The sequence below is a fragment of the Phymastichus coffea genome, unplaced genomic scaffold (genome assembly GCF_024137745.1).
Source record: "Phymastichus coffea isolate CEN01 unplaced genomic scaffold, Cenicafe_Pcof_1.1 PCOF00009, whole genome shotgun sequence".
NCBI classification, from domain to species: Eukaryota; Metazoa; Arthropoda; class Insecta; order Hymenoptera; family Eulophidae; genus Phymastichus; species Phymastichus coffea.
The window spans coordinates 9,042,911-9,065,672 of record NW_026706820.1 but is presented as its reverse complement, the minus strand read 5'-3'; the positions used below and the strand labels follow the sequence as shown (position 1 = coordinate 9,065,672).

The following is a 22,762-nucleotide window of genomic DNA, read 5'->3' as shown; positions in this document are numbered from 1 at the left end:
ATATTTGGAGACCTGCAATGGCTCAGTCGGTAGGTCGACGGACTTGCACCCGGTAGGCTCGGGTTCGATTCCCATTCCCTGCTGATTGATACAAGCACCACTGAAAAAAGTTTCATGTGCTTTGTTCTCAAACACATTGCAAGTGTTTGTCGCTGATTAACACTAATGGAGCATAAATAGAACGACGTTAAATAAAAAAAGAAAAAAAGCTGTGATATTTGTATTGTTGGTACTATTGTTATGAAATCGCTATGTGAACTTCATTTGATGATATCTCCGCGAAAAAAAAAGATTTGTCAAATTTGAAAAATGCGTTGGAAAGGGCAAAAGCGGTACTTTGAAATGGTCAGATTCGTTTTCAGCGCATCAAAAACCTTCGGAATACATGAATAGCGTTCGTGCAATAACTCAAAACTTTTTTTTGCAGACCTGTGTTATTTTTCATTAATACAGGGAATGAAATGCTATTTTCTTAGCAGTGGAATGTGATTTTACAATTTCCTACAGAAAAACTCACAGAAAATTATTTGTGACAAAAAATATTTTGCACGAATCAATCATGAATTATACATCTTATCAATTTTCATAATAAATGAAATCCTTAATACACAATTTTTGTAAATATTTTATTAATAATGTAAAAATATATCATGTAGAGTATTTTATGCCAAATATTTTCAATTAGGTATTATGTATAAAGTTTACATGTTTAATAGTATTTACTTTCTAATAAATATTATTTCATTGCTCTGTTCAATTGAAAAAAAAACATATGCCAAATAAAACAAATTAAATAATTTGTCTTAAATCACACCGTGTCCAATCGGTATTTGTATAAAATGAACATTGCCGATACTTGAGTCTGTGTTCTCCTAAAAATATAATATTCTAAGTGAATCAATAGTCAATTTGAAATACAAAAATGATTTTATGTTTATTGCAACAGAACAACTTGACTCACTTGTCGCGGCACGAGTTTGTACCCGGAGTAGGAATGGGCATTGCGAAGTGTCCTTACGATCCCATGGATAACTCAACAGCGGTTTGGGTGGAAAAAGGTAATCCTGGAGAGTTACCAGCTCTCTACTCAGGTACTAACGCTGAGTTTACAAAAGCCGACACTGTTATTTTTCGCACGGATCTTTTGAACTTTACTACTGGACGCAAAGCCTACAGCTTTAAAAGAACACTAAAATATGACTCCAAGTGGCTGGATAGTAAGTATTAAATATTCAATACGATTGATATGCATTCTATAATTTGATATAATATAACGAGCATGCTCATTAACTGCCATTTTCGAAGCGTGAAAGTTAGCAAGATATCATTGTGGGAGAGAGAGACGCAAAGGAGCAAGCAAGAAACTTTACCGGCAACTAAAAGAGACGCGAGGGATCAAATCAAACTAGCAATATCGCCTAGGGGACAGTCTTAATAGTTCACTTTTTTAACTGGATATCATAGCTTTTCATTGTACTTAATACGTTGGGTACGCTTAGATAAACATCTCTACCAATACTTATGTCATTATGTAAATATTTTAAGTTATTCACGATTAACTAAACATTACCTTCATGTAAAAGTAAATCTCGATAACCATTAAAACTAATGAGGCGAACTTTTTTAAATAACCTTAGTAATACTTACTTATAAATAATCAACTTATAAATATAAAACTTAAATTTTATCTCTGAAATTCTTATCTTACGTGTTCCTTGGTATTTTTTTATTGAAAGTGATAACGTATAATTGACTGAAGACGACGTGTAGTAAAAAATAAACAAAGTTAACACAAAGAACTTACAACGCGTCTGCATCAGGCAGCTCGTTCTCTCGACATCGAGATTAATTGGAATAAATGTGCATTATGTAGCATAGAATCAACCTAAACTTTCTCAGATATACTTTCGAAAAATTTTTTTTCTATTTTAGAGTCGATTGTTGTATGATTTTCTGGCATTCCTTAATAACTGAAAAAACTGTTTCGTGATTTGTTGTGTTTTTTTTAAATTCTTCAAGGCCTAAAGTAATCTAGGTATTTGTATGAAAACCATAAAAATAATAAAACAAAATGATTTTTTAGTTCCAAAGTTATACAGTTATAAAGTTTAAGTAATAATATAAAATCTTATCCAATGCATCAACCTCGTTGAATTTTTGGGAATCATAAAAATAAGATGTATTCTACAAGAATTGACCATTTTACTTCTAGCGAGAGTCCGCGTTTGGTTCTTGAAAGGAGTAGACGTGTTGAAATTGTGTTCTATCTGAAAAGCTATAGTATTAGTAAATCAAGTAAAGTGACAGTTAAGTTTTATATACATTAACGGTACCTCAAAAAAAAAGAAAATAACTGCCGAAATGGCCACTAAAATAGGGGACGACATGTATATTCCTAATAAAAATCAAACTGTAAACTCGAAAACCGTAAATAATAAAAGATAGAGGAAGCAGCCTAGAAGTTTAAACTTAATTAAAAAACGACATGCACAATTATCAGATTACTGGCTAATTAACACAAGCAACAGATACGAAATACTTCAAGAAAATTAAGAAAATAAAGAAAATCACAGTGAAAAAGAAAACAACGAAGCAAATAATCTGAAAAGCAAATCTCCTCCGATCTTTGTTTATAATGTAGAGAATATCAAACTGTTAGAAAATTTATTGAACACAATAGCCAAAGAAAATTACACCTTAAAAGTGATAGGACTAAACAAAATTAAAATCCAACCAACCACTTCTAAAAAATATCTACCAATTATTACTACATTGAAAGAAGTAAATATGCAATTTTACACTTACCAGTTTAAAAAAGAAAAAGGATTCAAAGTTATATTAAGTATTTACTCGTTAGTTGATATAGATGAATTAAAATCAGACATACAAGAACATGGATATAAAATATTAAGTATTCATAATACAGGGTGACCCAATTTAAACGGGCACCGCAAATAACTCGTCAGGGACGGCTCCAATCGAAAAAATGGTAGAGACCAAAGTTGTAGGATATCAAGGGGAAAGTCAGATGTTAACCTTGGATTTGACCTTTCAACGCGATTTTTAAGGTAATGGAAGGTCAACCTGGAGTTTTTAAATAGGAACCCTACTTTTTTACTGCGGCAATGAAAAGAGCGGGAAATTTTAAACTAGTTGAAACTGCTAATCGTGTTACTAAACGTAAAGACATCGGCCGGGGTATGATTTCAATCCTTCAGCGGCCGATGCCTTCACGTCTTCTTACTTTCATTAGTTGGGCTTTAATTCTTACCTTCATCGGCCGGATCATCCCAATGATACCTGAAAATCCAGCCTGCGACATCCTCGTCGTAGGTTCTGGACATCAAGTTTCATAATGCTAATGAAACTCAGAAAATGGTACGCTAAATGATAAAAATCGTTTCTTCTATTTTAAATTAACTACTTCCTTTAAAACGTAACATTTTACGCGCTTTCAGAATCCGAAGTCAAGAAAGGGTACTGTTTAAAAAAAAATTTAACCTTGAAATGACCTTAATGGACTATATCGAATCTAAGGTCACTATCGGACTTTCTCCTCGATATCCTACAACTTTGGTCTTTACCATTTTTTTGATTGGGGCCCTGTTAGAAAACTTGTACTGGTGGGGTTTGAAACTGGCAGCATGACCTTGAGATGACGTCCGGTACCGCAACCAAACATATTGTGAACGTACAATTTTCCGTTCTTTTCATTCCCGCAATAAAAAAGTAGGATTCCTATTTAAAAACTCCAAGTTTACCTTCAAATGACCTTGAAAATCGTGTTCAGGGTCAAATCCAAGGTCAACATCTGAATTCCCCTCGATATCCTACAACTTTGGTCTCTACCATTTTTTCGATTGGAGCCGTCCCGGATGAGTTATTATTATGAGTTATTAAATTTATAAAGTAAACCGATTATTAAACACGGTAATGTTATTGGAGCCACCGAACGTTAAAAGAGAAATTCCTCAATGTCTAAATTGCCAAGAATATAGGCATACAAAATATTATTGTTACAAATGTGTTATGTATGTGGAATATGTTAAACATCACCAAACTAAAGAATGTTCAATTAAACAAAAAATAAAAGACGTAACATGTGCTAATTGTAAAGGAAATCACACCGCAAACCATAAAATATTCTCAGTTCGTAAGTAATACAGCAAAAACTATTTTCTAGACTACGACAAAAAATATTAAATCAAAACATTATACAAGTTTATCAAAATCTAAACTCAAATTTAATTGAAAACGTCAATAGAGTTAAACCAAACATAATATTGGACAGGTAATACTAAATCAAAACAGAGTGAGATAAAAATATCAAAATAAATAGTTGTTCAATCAGAGTTAAGTCAACATACCAACGAAATAAACACAAATAATAAACTCGAACACATGATGGAATAGCTGATGCAAAGACTAAATACTGTTAAACCTTTTAACTCTACTAGTAAACAAAATGGCATGATAAGCAATCTAAAAATCGCTATCAGGAACGCAAACGGTCTTATGCAGAGGCACCTTGAATTAAAAGCATTTTTAATCTATGAAATTATAGACATCATGTTCATATCAGAAACATACTTTAAAAGTAAAAACTATCTTAATATACCAAACTACACTGTACATAAAACCAATCACTCACTTAATAAAATACACGGAGGTACTGCGATTATAATCAAAACAAAAATAAACGATTACATCCAACTTACACTAGTAAAACCTTCTTACAAGCAATCACTGTAATCATTAAGGATAAAGCGGATTCATAATATTATCAGCTGTTTGCTGTTCTCAAAATAAAACCATTACAAAAGAAAACTGGATACACTTTTTCAATGTACTAGGAAATCGTTTTATAATATGAGGCAATTATAATGCGAAACATCCGTGGTGGGGATCAAGATCGTCAATTTTAATATCAGAGTTGTATTTCATAGAGACAGAGTACTCTATGAAATACAAAAAAAAAATAACTACATTCCAATATCCACTGGAGAACCAACATACTAGCTAAACAATATACAGATATAAAGAAGCTTCTAGAGATTTGATTGACTTTGCTATAGTAAGATGTTTAAGCAAAAATTATTTTGAAGTGTCATTATGCTTAGATTTATCATCAAATAATTTGACGGTACTAATTTCTTTACATCATCAAGTATTTAATAAAGTAAACAATAACATGAAAGTCTAGTGAAAGAAATATGGTCTTTACATAGAGAAATGCATAAAGTGCAACGTTTTCTTTAAAACAGCTAATAACGTAGAAAGCAGCATCAATTCACTCAACGTAATTCTAACTGAAACAATGAACAAATTCTCTACTACAATAAATAGAAATAAAACACAACCAATGAAGTCAACTAAAATAATAAGATTATTAAGAAAAAAGGATCAGAAAACTAAATCGATTCAAGACAAAACTGAAGTAAATAAAGCATCCAAAAATCTAAAAAAAATGTTATATTAAGAAAAATACACAAACGCAAAATTACCTCAGATCACTGAATCCTACGAAAGCAATAGAGTACTTATTATAAATAGCTATTAAATGACTTAAAAGACCGGTTACATTTATACCACCTATCAGAAAACCTAATGGTAACTAGGCAAGATTAAACGAGGAAAAATTGTTAACGTTCGTAAATCATCTTAGTACAGTATTCAAGCCTCATGAAAGAATAATCACTGAAGAAGAAGAAATCTCACTAGAAGGCTCTGACATCCAAGACAATACGCTAATCAAATCGTTTAAAATAACGGAAGTATTACAAATAATTAATAGTATTAAGAATAGAAATTCTCCCCGTTCTTATAATATCACAGGAAAAATTATTAATATAAGGGTGAAATTCAAAAAATTGTAAATACATGTTTTTGGGCCCTAAGTTTTTTATGGAAACTATATCCACATGTCTACTTGATATAGTTCGTTAACAACAACTCTAAACAACTTGTTCAGATACTAAAACATTATTTAAAACACTAATTTTGGTCTGCATGACCGAAAAACAAGCAAAAATGTCCTTGTGTCACGCGTCGTGGGCGCAGAAGTATTTGTTTTTCAAAGAAAAATGTATTCAAATAAATATTTATTTAAAAAAAATGATTTTTGAAGGTCTTACAACAAGGAATCGAATGGTAGGGTGCAGAAATGCAATAACTTAATAAATAGTATTCAAAATTAAGCTTAAAGTTATGTTTTTTTTTGTCCTCGTGCCACGCTTTCGACATTTTATGGTATAAATATTTAAGAAGTCAAAAATTCAATGCTAAATGATTTCAAATATTAACATTTGTTTATTTTCTATCAATTGAAGGGGTTATTGGTATGATAAGTTGTATGTTAAGTGAAAAAATACACTTAAATAAGATCGTAAACAAACGTACCTTTTCTCATGTCCTCGTATCACGCTTACTTTTTTTACGAAAAAAAAAATATTATCGCGATCGAGTAGCGGGGAAAAGAAAGTACACACCAAGAGCTTGAAAATGACTATAAAGTATATATTATTATTATATGTATCGATTACAAAGTAACAGCATTGAATAAAAAAAAGAAATATAAATGTCCTCGTGTCACGCTTATAAAGTTTAGTATTTCAAGAACTGTTTGATGAATTTGAAATAATTGAACGGCATTTTAAAGGCGACAGCAAATAATACAATTTTATGTATTTCAATATTACATAGTATATTTTATAATTTTTTAACTTTATTTATTTATGGTAAAAATTTCTAAGTAAAAAATTGTAACTGCAAAAAAATAAAGTAAAAAGTATTAAAAATATTTTAAAATGCAGAAAATAATAGTATTTACCCGTACCTTTCGAATGCCGTTTGATTTCTTTAAATTCATCAAGTCGTTCCTGAGATATTTAAGTTTAAACTTGAAACTCTAAAAAAAAAGAAATTAAAAAACTTTTTTACGCCGCCGTTTTAAAAAAAATTCAAAAATAGCTCGCCCATTCTTGTTTTCTTTTTATTTATGATATATATAATGCAACGATTACCGAAAATCGTTTCGACTCGCGTAGGTTAAGAAGCGGCTAAGCGTAGCAGTCGCGATCGGTTTGAGAGAGAGAGGGCGCGTAGGGGCAATGACCGGGAGGGGAGAGTTCGTTAGCCAGTATGACTGTGACCTTCAGTCCGGCTATATCTTAGCTACTGTTTTTGAGCTGCCAACGCATTGGATAATTTTTGAGTGAGATCCAGGAAGCCAGGGTACATCGTTCGAGAGTGCTGAAGTGGGTGTGCACATTGCAAGGCGTGTGCAGTGACAACTAGTGACGATAAACAGTGCGGTGGAACGAGTTCGCGCACTGTTCAACGTGCGTGGCTCCGACACCTGCAATACCAGTAACGAGTGGAGTGCCGAGTGCGCGCATTGTTCAACGTGCGCGACCTCGGCAGCTACGAGAGTAACCTCGACTGCAACGCAAAGACAAAGAGCGGAGTGACAGCAGCAGAGCAGCGAGCATAGAGGCGTTCGATCCGCGGCTAGTGCGACGGATACGGTTGGCCACCGTATCTCCAACAACTCCGCGGTAGGTGCACAATATTGTTTATTGTCATTGGCGTGCGATCCCGCGCAGCGTGCGCGGCGAAATTATTTAAAGCGTGCGAGCGTTTAGTCCGCGACGATCGCGAATTTCTCTCTCTCTCTCCCCGTTTATATTGTCATCCGAATTCGCGTGCGTGAGTCTCTCGGCAAATCCCTCCCGTTTATTAAATTCAGTTCAATAAAGTGATCAGCAGTTATTCTTAACTGAGGTATTGTTTTGTCTTCCCTTTGTCTGGGGTGCATGTTATTGTTTACGCCCGATTCGAATAAGCCGGTAAAATAGCACGGATCACTTAGGTACCGTGAGAAGCGACTTGCTAACCGAGTTACCAGCAGCGGCCGTCAGAACGCTGCTAAGCAAGCGCGCCAGCGCCTCCAAGCGGAGAGTTCGTGAACCCAACTTCAATCGGTAAGGGAACCCTGCGCAGGCGGACACCCAGACAAGGTGAGTTAATGTGCTTCTAGCACATAGATAACAAGGCGTCGTTTAACCCATCGAATAGATACATTCAAGAGGAATTACAGGTTAAACGGCAGCCTGTTACAATAAACATATAAAAATATGTAAAGTGAAATTAAAAAAAATTTTTTTTCATTTTAAAAAAATGTCATTTTCGCAATTTTTTGAATTTTACCCATAACCTTCAATTATAATAAGATATGTAACAATTGTTTTTAATGCTAGTTTGAGTCTCCGCTATTTTCCTTCCCAGTGGAAAGTAGCAGAGATTGTTTTAATACCTAAACACGGTAAAAAACCAGAAATAGTAACTTCATAAAGATCGATAAGCCTTTTATCAGCACTTTCTAAAATCTTTGAAAAACTAGTCTTAGCTAAAATCAAGTAATTGTGCAAGTAAATAAAATAGTGTTATTTGTAAGGAAAATCATTGAAGATAAACAGTACTATACTGGTATATTCCTAAAAGTTGCCGAGGCTTTTGAGAAGGTTTAGCATACAGGGCTGCATAAGGTCAAGAGATTTTTTATTCAGCCCCACTACGAATCATTTACTGTCTTATCTACACAATTGAGCCTATCAAGGTATATTAAATGAAAACGTATCTAAACCTCAGTTAACCCATTAACGCTCACAGGACGGTTTTTCGAGACCTGAGTTTGAACTATTCTCATGTCATGAATTCTCGTGGAAAAAATTCAGGAACCATTGTTTCTTATGTTTTCGAGTGTCCTCTTTCCAATGATGCTGGTTAAAATTGTCGCTGAAAAACTTTTACGGTCCAAAAATCAAAAATAAATAAAAAAAACATGATTTTCTGATTTAATTTTTTTTTTAAATCGACTTTTCGTTCCCTAAGCATTTTTTTTAATGCCTAAAACCCTTATAGATCGCGGCCTCGAGGTTTTAACTACAAGTTACTATGGTTCTCCGGATATGAAAATTTTTCGTATAAACAAAATGGCGGCCGAAGTGAAAATATTTATCTAAAACTTTACAAATTTTTTTCTCGAATACTATAGATTGTCATGAAAATTTTTAAAGAACAAAAATGTCTTAGAATTAGTTATAAAATACTCTCAAATTTTTTCAGAATCATCCGAGAAAATTTTGGGATTTCGGAAAAGTCTCTGAATTGAAAATTTAAAAATTGTGTCGGAAAATTTTGAAATAATTTGAGAGCGTTCTTTGTTTGTTTTTAAGACATTTCTATTCTCAGAAAAACTTTCGTAAAGTGCATGGTTTTTGGTAAACAAAATATTTGTTTAGCAAACTTTAACATTTTTTTTCTCGAAAAGTATACTCTTTAGGAACATTTTTCTAAGAATAGAAATGTCTTAAAAACAAACAAAGAACGCTCTCAAATTATTTCAAAATTTTCCGACATAATTTTTAAATTTTCAATTCAGAGACTTTTCCGAAATCCCAAAATTTTCTCGGATGATTCTGAAAAAATTTGAGAGTATTTTATAACTAATTCTAAGACATTTTTGTTCTTTAAAAATTTTCATGAAAATCTATAGTATTCGAGAAAAAAATTTGTAAAGTTTTAGATAAATATTTTCACTTCGGCCGCCATTTTGTTTATACGAAAAATTTTCATATCCGGAGAACCATAGTAACTTGTAGTTAAAACCTCGAGGCCGCGATCTATAAGGGTTTTAGGTATTAAAAAAAATGCTTAGGGAACGAAAAGTCGATTTAAAAAAAAAATTAAATCAGAAAATCATGTTTTTTTTATTTATTTTTGATTTTTGGACCGTAAAAGTTTTTCAGCGACAATTTTAACCAGTATCATTGGAAAGAGGACACTCGAAAACATAAGAAACAATGGTTCCTGAATTTTTTCCACGAGAATTCATGACATGAGAATAGTTCAAACTCAGGTCTCGAAAAACCGTCCTGTGAGCGTTAATGGGTTAATAAAAGCAGGAGTATCTCAGAGCAGTGTTTTAAGTTCAACACTATATCTGTTACATACTTCGGACCTACCAAAGTTTATTAATATCCTGACAGCGGCATATTTAGATGAAACAGCAATTTTAACATTACATCCAGAGGCAACAATAGCAACAAAAACATTACAAAACTACATAAAAACTCACCATCAAAATTGGTTTAACTTTTGGATAATCATAGTAAATGAAAGCAAATTAATACATGGGACTGAATATAATTAAAATTAAGTGATTCTCCATCTATCACTATTTCCCTTCTTTCCATCATTACAAAATTTATCATTTAAAAAATCATAAAAGAATCAAGACAGTGTGTTACGTTTAATACATGGGACTTTCAAACTTTGAATAGATACCTGTCCTCCTATTAGATTAAACGATAAATATATTCCGTAAAACAATCAAGTAAAATATCTAGGTATTCACCTAGAACGAAGACTTACATGGAAAGAACATATAAGGTGTCGCAAAAGTAACGAAACACCCTAAAAATTTGCCTAGTAAACTATTATTTTGAAAAAATCAAGATCATTCTATGGGTAACTCTTCACGAAGAATCGATTGGTGACGTATAATTTGACTTGCGCGTGTCCTTCAATGATATTTCAAGTTCAACTTAGTTTTTTTTTTAATAGAACCCCCTATTTTGGACAACGGTAATCAAAAGAGCGGGAAATTTTACATGCAAAAATGTATTTAGGTTATAGGTCATAGGATCATTGGGTCATGGGGATCCAAGCTTTTAGTTTTGAGAACAGTAATCGAAAAAGCGGGAAATTTTACGTATAATATTGTACTGAGGTTTTAGATCATCGAAGACTTTCAAGATTAGCTGATGGTTTTTAGGTTTAATTCAAGTATGGGCTGGGTACACGTGACCTTCAAGGACATTATTTTTACGTTTAATATTACCTGGGAACAACGATGTGGACGTAGTAGAGTCTTTGGGGTGCTTAATTTACGTGAGTCCCGTTGCCTCTCACATTTGAGCTGCTTCATTTCATAAATATAAAATTTTCTACATTTTTGATTGCCACTTTCAAAACTAGAGGCTTGAATCCTTATGACTTAATGACCCTTAACCTAAATACATTTTTGAATGTAAAATTTCCCGCTTTTCGATAACTATTATCCAAAATAGGGGTTTCTATTTAAAAAAACAAAGTTGATCTTAAAATATCATTAAAGGATATGCTCAAGGTCAAATTCAAGGCCACCAATCGATTCCTCGTGAAAAGTTACACATAGAATAAAAAGTTATCCATAGAATGCCAGGAAAATGTACTGGCTCATCGGAACAAAATGGGAGCTGTCAATTGAAAACCAATTGCTGCTATATAAAGCTATATTTAAATCAGTTTGGATATATGGCATTCAACTTTGGGATGCTGTTTATGACTCGAATATCGAAATCTTGGAAAGACTCTAACCGAAAGTCCTACGCAATATAATACAAACCCGATAGTTCATAGGGAACGAAATTTTCTTAAATGATTTACTGACACCTCCAATTGAAGAAAAAATTAAAAAATTCTGCGCAAAATATAATTCCAAACTTCAAAACCATTCAAATAAACTTGTCAACAAGCTTCTCAAGATATCCGTCGCCAACACCAGACTAAAGAAACATATACTAATAAATGCGCCAATAAATTTACATAATTATTTCAATTATTCTGTAAAGCAAAGATAGCATACTCACTAGAATATACTGCTGTTTATTATATATATTTCTAATAGCAACAACATTTGCTTATTGTCTCAATACGTTAGACAAATTGTAAATATACTTGGAATAATAAAAATAAATAAATAAAACTTCGAGCAACTCAGCTTTTAAAATTTAGCACAGTCAACACAAGATAAATTGCAGACAGGTTAACCGATTAACGCTCAGGCGACACGTTTTTCGAACCCAAGTTTGGACGGCCAGTGCACGACGAATGCGTCTTCAAAAAATTCAGGATCCACTATACTCTATTTTTCAAGGGTGCTCTTACGAATTTCAATGGTTTCAAGTCGCTAAACAAATGTTTATTCATAGATAATTCGAGTTTAACCTAAAAAAAATGCAGATTTTGTACTTTGATTTTTTTTTCAATCCGAGTTTGGAACACTTTACGGCTCTTTTACATACTATTTTCTCACACCAATCGTGTTCTCGAACCTTGAATTTGAAAATGATCAAGAGCCGATGTCGGTTCGAGCATTTATTTATTGCAAAATGTCGCCATAACTGCAAAATTTTTATTTAAAAGTTCATGAATTTTCTTCTCACAAACGACTTCCTCTACGTAAATAATGGTAAGAATAAAAAGTGCTTAGAATTGACTGAAGAATACATTTGTATTTTTCGAAACGTTTCGAGCAATTTTTTGGTTTTTCACAAATTGACAAATTGCAACATTTCAAAAATTGCTCAAATCGGTCCAGGCGTCTTCAGGCGTATTCTTCAACTAATTATAAACACTTTTTGTAATTACAATAACTTGCGTAGAATGGATTGTTTTCGAGAAAAAAATTATCTAAGTTTACTAGCAAGAAACTTCGTAGGAAACGTCTTTAGCCATCATATACTAGGGATGTTGCCCAATTCTCACCACGGGGAGGTAGACGTCATCGAGAACCTTTTCTTTTTTTTGTTTTTTATTTTTTGTTGTTGAAATTTTTGTTTATTTTTGAAAAACCAAAAATTTTGCAGTTATGGCAACATTTTACAATAAATAAATGCCCGAATGGACATCAGCTCGTGATCATTTTCAAATTCAAGGTTCGTGAACACTACTGGTGTGAAAAAATAGTATGTAAAAGAGCCATAAAGTATTCCAAACTCGGATTGAAAAAAAAATCAAAGTACAAAATCTGCATTTTCTTAGGTTAAACTCGAATTATCTATGAATAAACATTTGTTTAGCGACTTGAAACCATTGCCATTCGAAAGAACACCCTTGAAAAAATAGAGTATAGTAAATCCTGTATTTTTTGAAGACGCTTTCTTCGTGCACTGGCCGTACAAGACATCGATTTTTTTCAAAATATTGAATTATTTCTAAAAAGTACAAACGATAAGGACTTAATATAAGCTTAAATAATCCCAGTGGTAGATAGGGAAAAAGTCCGTATTAAGCTGAATATAATTAAAATTAATTTAGTGCGATAAATCTAATAGTTACCGTGATAGACTTGGATAACCTTACAAAATTTGGTAGTTTAACCTCACGGTTGACCTAGAACGTAGATCGCAAAGAGCTATCTAATTCGCTAAGTAAACGCCACTACGAGTATGGAAGGGTACACTACGACGAAACCCACGGTGGTGGTGTGATCCCTGGGGGGGGGGGGGGGTCAGAGCACGATCCACTATGGTCACCGAAAGGTAAGCCGAGTCCAGACATGTACACGTAGCACAGCATACATGTAAGCTTGAAAAGAACGCAGGCTATATGTGCGGTGATTGTCACAGATTCGTTAAGGTTACACGCAGGCTTGATACACAAATTTCAAGGGGTAGGTAGCCTAAACAGAGATTTTCGAGCGATTTCAATTAAAGAACTGATTGATATTTTATCACCGAAATTGGCTACCTTTCTCCGTACTCTATTTTTACGGAGAAAATGGGAGGGACCAGTTTCTCAGCACGAAAAACTAGATCCAAACGAATAAGTATAAAACACCTAATAAACAACCTAGAGCTGCTGAGCCAAATACCACGGAAACCCAAGTTGAGTAGCAGTCGTAATATCGGACCGAATGTGTTGGAGTTTTGAGCGGTATTTTTCCCGAAATTTCCCGCGAGGTAGAATTTTCTTCGGATAATAAATAATGCGATCACAAATACCGGCTCAAAAGGGCTGACTACATGAATAACGTTCCTTAGATATTTTTGTATAATTGTATAATTTAAGAACTTTCAGAAGTGTGGAGCTCTATATTTGCTCGTCTTTTTCCACCAGATGAAACTTATCGGCGAAGAATTGGTGTTGAAATAGTCGAGTGCAGATAATGAATGCGGCTCTAAACTTGCTTGCAGTGAGGCGATTTCGAATCCCGACTCAGAATAGGCGTCACAGTACTCGCTTCATTCGAGCGATGCCTCTGATAAGTAACCCAAGCGAGGAGAAGCGATGAAGATGGATTAAGTCGGTATCTATGGTTTCCTCTACGATCTAGATTAATAGGTAAATGGTAAAATGGTATTCATCCGGCAGTCTTTCCGAGTCTCGGTAGATCAACGATTAGAAGTTAATGATAGCCACTCTAGACAGGGACACAAGAGTCGATAATAAGGTAGGTGGGCAATGTCTATTTCTCGAGAAACAATGTTGACTGGGTTGTTGTCAGTAGGTACATGGTGGAAAATGACTCTCGTTGTCAGCTTTTGAATATGAGTAACGTAATTGTCATTGACGTTATTGCCTACCGGGCCTTCAGAGGGTAACCAGTGGAGCGCGATCTGTGAGTCGCTCCTAAGGTGACAATATGATGGAATGATCTAGAGTGCAATGAAAATGTCCTCAAGTAGCTAAGCAGCAATAAGAACTGCCTGAAGTTCAAGGCACGGAATAGTTATCCTCGCGCGCTTCCTCAAGACAAGTATCAGATTCTTGATGAAAGTCAACTTCGACTTGATTCCAACGAGATGAGAGATGCACCGACTATCCCCAGTGACGGTTCTGGAATACACGATGGTGGTGAGAGCTCAGCAGCTAGCATCGACGGTCAGGTGGAGCTGCGTTTGGCGTCCAGGCAAATAATCCAGCCAGCGTAGTATTGGGAGCTCATTTAAGTATTGCTTCCTTGATGTTGGCCCGGATTCGCATCTAGTATCTCGGGGTGATTCGCGACCGACTGCTTAAATTGGAAATCGTCCACCCTGAGTAGTCCAATTAGCTGATCTGAGAGCGTCGACTCGCTTCAAGGTCCGACCCGCTACTCAAGAAATCATCCATGTAGAGGTCCGTCCTTAAGGTTTCAGCAGCTAGGGGAAACCTTAGGTCCTTATCAATAGTGAACTGCTGCATTATTTGCTATGTGAGATATGGCGCAAAAATAGTACCGTAGGTTACTTTTTGAAACTCAAAGTGCTGGGTGCGGGTATTTTAAAACGGGCTCCAGATGATCTGTACAGTACGCAAAGTGCTGTCGCCGCCACCGGATGATGATAGTAGCGATATGATTCTGTAGCTTCGGTCCGCGATGTAGAGTGTCATTGTGATTGCATCCGGAAGTGGTGGGGCGCGAAGCGTTAAAAACCATACGCAACTCCTTCGTCCCATCGTTATATTTTCACATGCCATGGTGCGGGATATAGTAGGTGGGTTTGATCTGCACTTCGTCAGGAGGTGCATGTGCCCGAGCGTCGCGTACTTAAACATGAACAGGATGTAGTTTTCTTCCAACGCTGGATCCTCTCTAGATCTGTTGTAGATGTGCTAGGACGTCCAGGGCGAGATTCGTCTTCTACATTCTCTCGGTCTTCTTGGAACAGCCTGTACCACTTATACATATTTTTCTTACTCAGAGTAGACTCACAGTATGCAATTATCAATATTTCAAGAGCTTCAAGACCACTGGATTTCATTTTTTACACAAAATTTAATGCAAACTTTTTGCTACATTCTTTTCGATAGAAGAAAATCGCTGAGCACACCAAACACTTCTAACCTCTGGCGCCTCTGCCAGAAAAACAATACGTGCTATACAGTCAAAACTATGAATATATGATCGTGGCGAGTGTACCAACATAACAACAAAAATTCAAAACTTGAATGTACGTAGCCCGCGAAAATTAAAGTTATCTTACTTTTTGAACACCCCTCGTATATATTGTAAATTATAACTTTTCATTATTATTCAGATTTTAATTGATATTCTTCATGTTCTAACAAACTTTAACAAATTTTAAATAAAAAGAAATTTACCGTGTACTAATTTCGAGTTATTTTAAATTTTTTCAAGAAGACTATATATAATTTAAAACTATTATTTTTAATTGCTGTATAATAAAAGTCATTCCATTGTGTACTAAGTCTTACATCGTGTATTAAATCACTATCATGTCTTCGCGCGGTAAGAAGTCGCCCGACTCAGTTCTTAATAAATATAATTGCCATACAAACATTAAAATTAGAGGAGTAGTATGTATTGTTTGTTGGAATTTTTTTCATACAAATGAGATTGTGACAAAATATAATGCGGAAGACCAAGTGGAAGTTATAAATATTTCATGTAGGATTTGTCAAGACCACCCAAACTTTCCACTAACCTCTAATCTACCATATGGCAAACTAAAGGAGGAACCGATACGTTTCATTGCAAAATTAAAAGCACTAAGTACACCAAGAAAAATCTCATTGCTTGATTATACTATACGAGGTCTGTCCGGAAAGTATCGGGCCTACGTTTATATCTTCGCGCCATAGTGTTCGAGTAACCTCTACCGGACAGAAACGTCAACAGTAAAGACTCACGAATCTATTGGTTACCTACTGACACCTGCCGGACGTATAGTTCATGCGCAGCGTGTCTTTGTTTACAGTGCCTTTTTCGCGTTCATCGGATTTTGATATTGTCAAAAATGACTAAAAAACAAGATGAACGAATTTGCATCAAATTTTGCTTTCAACTCCGAAAAACGAATTCGGAAACTATTGAAATGATGCAAAAGGCCTTCGGAAGCGAGTGTATGAGCAAAACACGAATAAAAGAGTGGTATAAACGGTTCAAGGATGGTCGTACTTCTGTCGATAGTGATTTCGTTCCTGCCGACCTTCGACGACAAAAACCGCAGATAATATTGAGCGGGTGCGACTTGCAATCGAACAAGATCGTCGTATGACTGTGCGAGAACTAGAAGAAGACCTTGGGATACAAAAACTATCATTTCAAAAATTTTATCAGAAAATTTAGGAATGAAACGCGTGTGTGCGAAGCGCCAAGACAAAAAAAAGCACGTCAAAGTCGGAGCAATGTTAAGTCAATGTTGATTGTTTTTTTCGATTGTGAAGGTGTTGTACATCATATGCACCAACAGGTTAGACAATCAATAAAGAATACTACGTTCAAATTTTGAAACGTTTGCGTGATGCAGTAAGAAGAAAATGGCCGCACTTTTGGGAAAGTGGTGACTGGCTTCTCCATCACGATAATGCGCCAGCGCATTCATTCAATCTTGTGCAGCAGTTTTTGAGCAAACACAATATCGCATTGCTTCGACAATCTCCATACAGACCCGATATAGCTCCTTATGACTTTTGGCTGTTTCCAAAACTAAAAGAATTATATACTAAATATTCGTTCGTATTATTACTTATGTAATAATGACAGTTCAGTCGTTTACCCAATAAATAATTTTACTTGCTACGGTGTGTGGTATATCGGATGTTTGAGGTATTTGCTGTGTTGCCAAACTTCATACAAGTTACTACCAATTTTTACATGCGACGCAATATAGCTTGATCTGACTGACCTGCAGACGACACGTTATTGTAGCAAGTCGCCTGAAATCGTGAAACGTCTTCGTCAGTGTTCGCAGTACCGCCTTTGTGATAACTACCCGTGCTTGTTTCTTCGTGCGCATGTAGCCCGACTAAGGAACGTAAGAAATTGGAGTGTTTTCCTTAAAGTGTAGTCCTTATTAAACATGGATTTCACCAAAATTAATGAATATTTCATTGAATAGGGCTTATCATATTATATTGACAGATTTGTCGGTAATTAATTATTTAACTAAAAATTGTTATCTTATTTCTGAGTGCATGGTAATAATTGACAAATATTATTGATCTTACAGAGAAGTCCATTGATTATGATGCTTTACTTTAAATGCCAGATCTTGAATTGACAGATATCATAAAAGCAAAATGGCAAGAGATTTCAATTTTTGAAAAATCGAAAATGTTGATGTAGAAAAACATTCGAATTGATTAGAATTGAAGTTGGTCATACATAATGTATATTGTTTTGTTGATTAAAACAATTCTGCTCTTACTCTGCATATAACATTCACACAGTTAATACGTCTTTATCTTAATAAAGTTAAAATTTAATATATACATTATAGCAATTGTGTATAATTTATTTATTAACATCGTAGCAGAGCGCTCGGTACAGTGAATTTAAATATTTTCCGTGGAAGCTGGAATTTAGCAATTGAAGATTGGCAACGATGAAATGGAATTTCAAGGCATCCAGAAACTACAGGGTGCAGAGAATTTGAGTATCTGGCAGTTTGCTATAAAAAATTTATTGCGTGGAATTGAAGGGACTGACGAAGTATGCATCGTTATGCTTACAGAGCCAGAAGCTCTCACACAGCGCAAGGACTATTGAGAAAGCTACGTATGAAAAGTTGTTGAAAGCTTACGATAAAGTGGATCGCACGGCATGTCAAATAATTACTAAAACTATTGAGTCAAAAGTTATGGCTTTATTGGTTACGTGCGAGACAGCTAGAGCGATATGGATGAACATGCAATCTATATATCAACAGCAAACCAAGCAATCGGCACACAAATGTCCAAGCGGAATTTTTTAATTTTAATAAAAATTCATCTGATAACATGGTTTCTCATATTACTAAGTATGAAGATTTGATTTTGAGGATGCAACAGTTAAATGTGAAGTCTGATGAATCATCACTTACGGTCAAGTTTTGGATTCATTGCCAGATGATTATGAAAGTTTTTGTCAAACTTGGTGGGCTGGAGCGGAAGATCAACAAACTTTAGTGAACTTAATTGGTATTTTGACGTCCGATGAAGCCCGTGGAAAAACAAGAAGAAGTTATCACTTTATTTGCAAGTAAAAGTAAACCTCATGGAAAAAGTGAGCGTAACTCTTATCATGGTAAGAGGAACAACTCTAGCAAGACTAATTTTTCAAAAAAATCAGGTGATTTTATAGAAAATGCTAGTGTCAATAAAAAGGACAAATCTAAGCTCAAATGTCACAAATGTCAAGGTTATGGGCATTTTCGCAATGAATGTCCAAGTAAAACAAAGTTAGACTCGAAAGCTCTCAAGGAAGCTCAAACGGACGAAGCTTTTATTTGAGAGACTTTATCTTGCGAAAAACAAGACTGCTGGATTGTGGACTGTGGCGCGACAGATCACATCACTCATCGTCGCAAATATTTTTCTACATACAAACAGTTCAAGGTACCAAGTAAAATATACATTGGTAACAATAGTGCAATGGGAAAAATGGTAGGAAAAAGGACGGAAGGGTTTCGAAAACAATAGGGAAAAGAGAGAGAGAGAGAGAGAGAGAGAGGAGGGAAGGAGAGAGAGGGAAGAGGGGTAGTAAAGATACTATTCTGGAACGTGGCGGGGATTAGGAGCATGGAGGAAAACGACTGAGAATATGTTAGAGAATTTGATATAATAGGGCTAACCGAAACCTGGGTGAAGAGGCAAGGGGCAAAAACTGGGGTGTAGAGGTAACTGAAAGGGTATAACATAGAGTGGAGAGATTCAAGAAGGAAAGAAAGAAGGAGAGAGAAATAGGGGGTGGGGGATAATGGCGGTACGAGAGAGGAAAGGGATGAGTAAGGTTGAATGGAAGAAAGAAAGGACATGTGAGGTAATAGCAGGAGAAATAAAAATCGGAGGGAGGAAATACATGATAGCAACGGTGTATATGCAACATGAGAAAAAGAAAAACTATGAATACCTAAGCGAAGAGATAAAGAAAAACAGAGGAAAAGTAATAATTATAGGAGGAGACTTCAACACAAGAACAGGAAATAAAGGGAGAGAATGGGAGACAGAAGAAAACCTAGAAGAATTAAAGGCCAAAAATAAAGTGTTAAACGCAGAGGGAGAAGAAATTATAAAATGGGATAGTGATAACGAATGGGAGAAAAGAAGGAGATGAAGAGGGAGAAATAACGTATATAGGAGCGAAAGGAATGTCAACGATAGACTATGTAGTAGGTAACGAGGAAGGTGATGAAGCAATAAAAAGGGTTCAAATTAGAGAGACGGTAAAGTCGGACCATTTACCTGTAGAAGTGAAATTGGGAGACAAAATAGCAGAAGAATGAAAAGAAGAGGAAGAAAGAATGATAGACGACTGGAGCGAAGAAAGTATAAGAGAGTATCAGAGATGGATAGACGCAATAGAGGGAACAGAAAAATGGAAAGAGATAACAAATAGGGTGAGGAACGCAGTCGTAAAAAAGAAGATAAGGAAAAAAAAAAGATCGAAAAAAAGCTGGTGGAGAGAAGGATGTAGGATAAAAAGGGCTAGGGTGATGGCAGAGTTAAATAAGGTTAGAAAAGGGGAATGAGATAGAGGCAAATACCTAGAAGCAAAGAGAGAATACAGAGAGGAAATAAGAAAAGCGAAAGAAGTTGAGGGGAAAAGAGTGGCAGAAGAAATAAGAAAAGATAAGACGAGAAGAAAATTCTGGGATAAAATGAATAGCAATAGGAAGGAAAGAATTGGATTAGATGAAAATATAGGAAAAGAAGAATGGTTTAAGAACTTCAAGGGACAACTGGGAGAGGAAGAAAAGGGGAAGAAACCGAAGACAGCGAAGGAGAGGAAGGTGAAGACATTAAAATAAGAGAAGTAAAAGAGGTAATAAGAAAAATGAAAAAGCAAGGCGACAGGAGAAGATGCTATGTCGAATGAAGCGTGGATGGAAGGCACGCTCGGCGATTGCCGCTTTCTTTCGTCCTATGTCTGCGCTGCTCCCGTAGATCCTTTTGCGTTCAAAGACCAGAAGATCCACGGGTATTACGCCAGCCACCACCAAAATAGCCTGCGCAGAGACTGTTTGGTAGGAGCAAGCGATTCGCAGTGCGCCCTGTCTCTGTACCATCATCATCGTCTTACAGTATTTCTTTGTGTTCAGGGAGTCTGCCCATATTTCCGCACCATATAGAAGGATCGAGTGAGCTGTCGCCATTAACAGTCGTCGTTTCCCCGATCTCGGTCCCGTCGTGTTTGCCATCGGGCGACTCAAGGATGCTATCCTCTCTGTCTTTCCGGGTTGTTTTCTGTATGAGGCCAGACTGTCATCTTCGTATCGAGGGTTACCCCAATGTACTTGACTTCCTTCTTGGTCTCCATCTCGCATGTCCCCATCCTCATGTACTATCGTAGTAAATTAGTACATTAGTACATTAGTACATTAGTACAGTATCGTCTGTATGTGTCTTCTCTTAAGAAACATCAGTTCCGTTTTTTCTGTTGCGAGTTGTAGTCCGTGGTCTGTCATCCATCGTCCGACTCGTCTCATGGTCTGGTTTAACGCCAGCTGCGCGAGCTCAGGGGATCTCTCCGTAATCACCGCCGCCACGTCATCAGCGTAAGCGACGAGGGTCACTCCGAGCGGCATCCCAAGCCGAAGCAAGCTATCGTATAAGCCATTCCAGAAGTCAGGTCTCAGTATCGACCCCTGTGCCACCCCAGCAGTGACCTGTCTCGTTACTTGTCCTTCGATCGTCTCGTACGTTATCCGTCTATTTTTTAGATAATCCTACACAACCCGAAGCAGGTATGGTGGGATCGTGAAGTTGCTTTTCAGCGCCTCCAAGATATCGTTCCACCTTGCCGAGTTGAAAACATTCCTAATGTCGAGCGTCGCCAGCAACACTATAGGTTGCGCTGCGCGGCAGTATCTGTCTAGTTCCAGGAAAGAGTCGACCACCGTTAGATCGCTCCAATCGTCGATCGATCGCTCCTGAAACCGAACTGCAAATCTTATATACCCCCTTCGGTCTGTATCGCGTCCATCAGTCTCAGTCTTAGTAATTGTTCAAAGAGTTTACCAATCGTGTCAAGTAAGCTCAACGGTCGGTAAGCTGAAGGCGTGCCAGGATCGCTCCTACCTTTTGGGATAAGAACGAGCCTTGCCACCTTCCACCGGTCGCTGAACGTTCCTATCGTCAAGCACGTGTTGTACAGATCGAGGAGTATCTCCGGCCGTATACGAGCCACAAGCCGGAGGATCTTGGACGGTATTCCGTTCGGTCCCGGTTCCTTACATTTGTGCGTCCACGTCGTCCATCACGTTTGTCCTAATCGGGTGCGTCGGAAACAATCCGTCAACAATCCATCCTGCAGTTTCGGCATCTTTAAGTTCTGGTAAGTCTCGGGCCCCTAGTTTCTCGGTCACGATCTTGTAGCCGATTCCCCAGGGATCTTCGTTCACCTCCTCGCAGAGCTTCCTCCAGCAACGCGTCTTGCTGTCTCGTATTGCTTTCGTCAGCGTCTTTCTTGCTGTTTTGTATATGGCTTGGATGTTTTTCCTTTCGGGTCCGCCCCCTGCCCTTGTCACTCGTCGCCGATTTGTCAGGCATATCCTGGGTAGCTCAGCTATCTCGTTCGTCCACCAATATTGTGGTTGTCTTTGTTGTTTCTTTCGACGTTTCGGCATTGTGCTTCTTCACAAGATGTCTATTAATTTGGCCGTCTCGTCTGTCAGTCTTTATAACAAAAGATTATGCGGAAACACCGAAACAGGTTACCTTTTTTTTGTCATTTTGTATTTGAAAAATACTTTTTTATATTTTGTAACAGTTCTGTAAAATTTTAAACGAAAAAAATACTAGGAAAATACAGTTTTACCCCTATTAAATTTAAGGATTGCAACCCTTATTATCGAAACTTATATGCTGCTGTTGAGTTTTTCATGGCAATTCTTTTCCATTTTGTTTTATTAATAAATGTTGAATAGAACCGAAGATATTGATGGAAGCGTGATTTTGAGGGTGACTTTCGTTAAGTTTTTTTCATTAAGTGGTTTTCACCCTCTTAAAG

General features: G+C 36.2%; 1 protein-coding gene across 2 annotated transcripts in view; it reads left to right on the top strand.

Annotated features, from left to right (window-relative positions):
• LOC131670744 (semaphorin-2A) overlaps nt 1–22,762 on the top strand; it is a 545,588-nt gene that overhangs the window by 330,786 nt on the left and 192,040 nt on the right. For both annotated transcript variants that reach the window (XM_058946635.1, XM_058946626.1), the window contains exon 6: nt 947–1,217. In XM_058946635.1, coding sequence (XP_058802618.1) covers nt 947–1,217 — 271 coding nt within the window. The remainder of the gene's footprint in view (nt 1–946; nt 1,218–22,762) is intronic.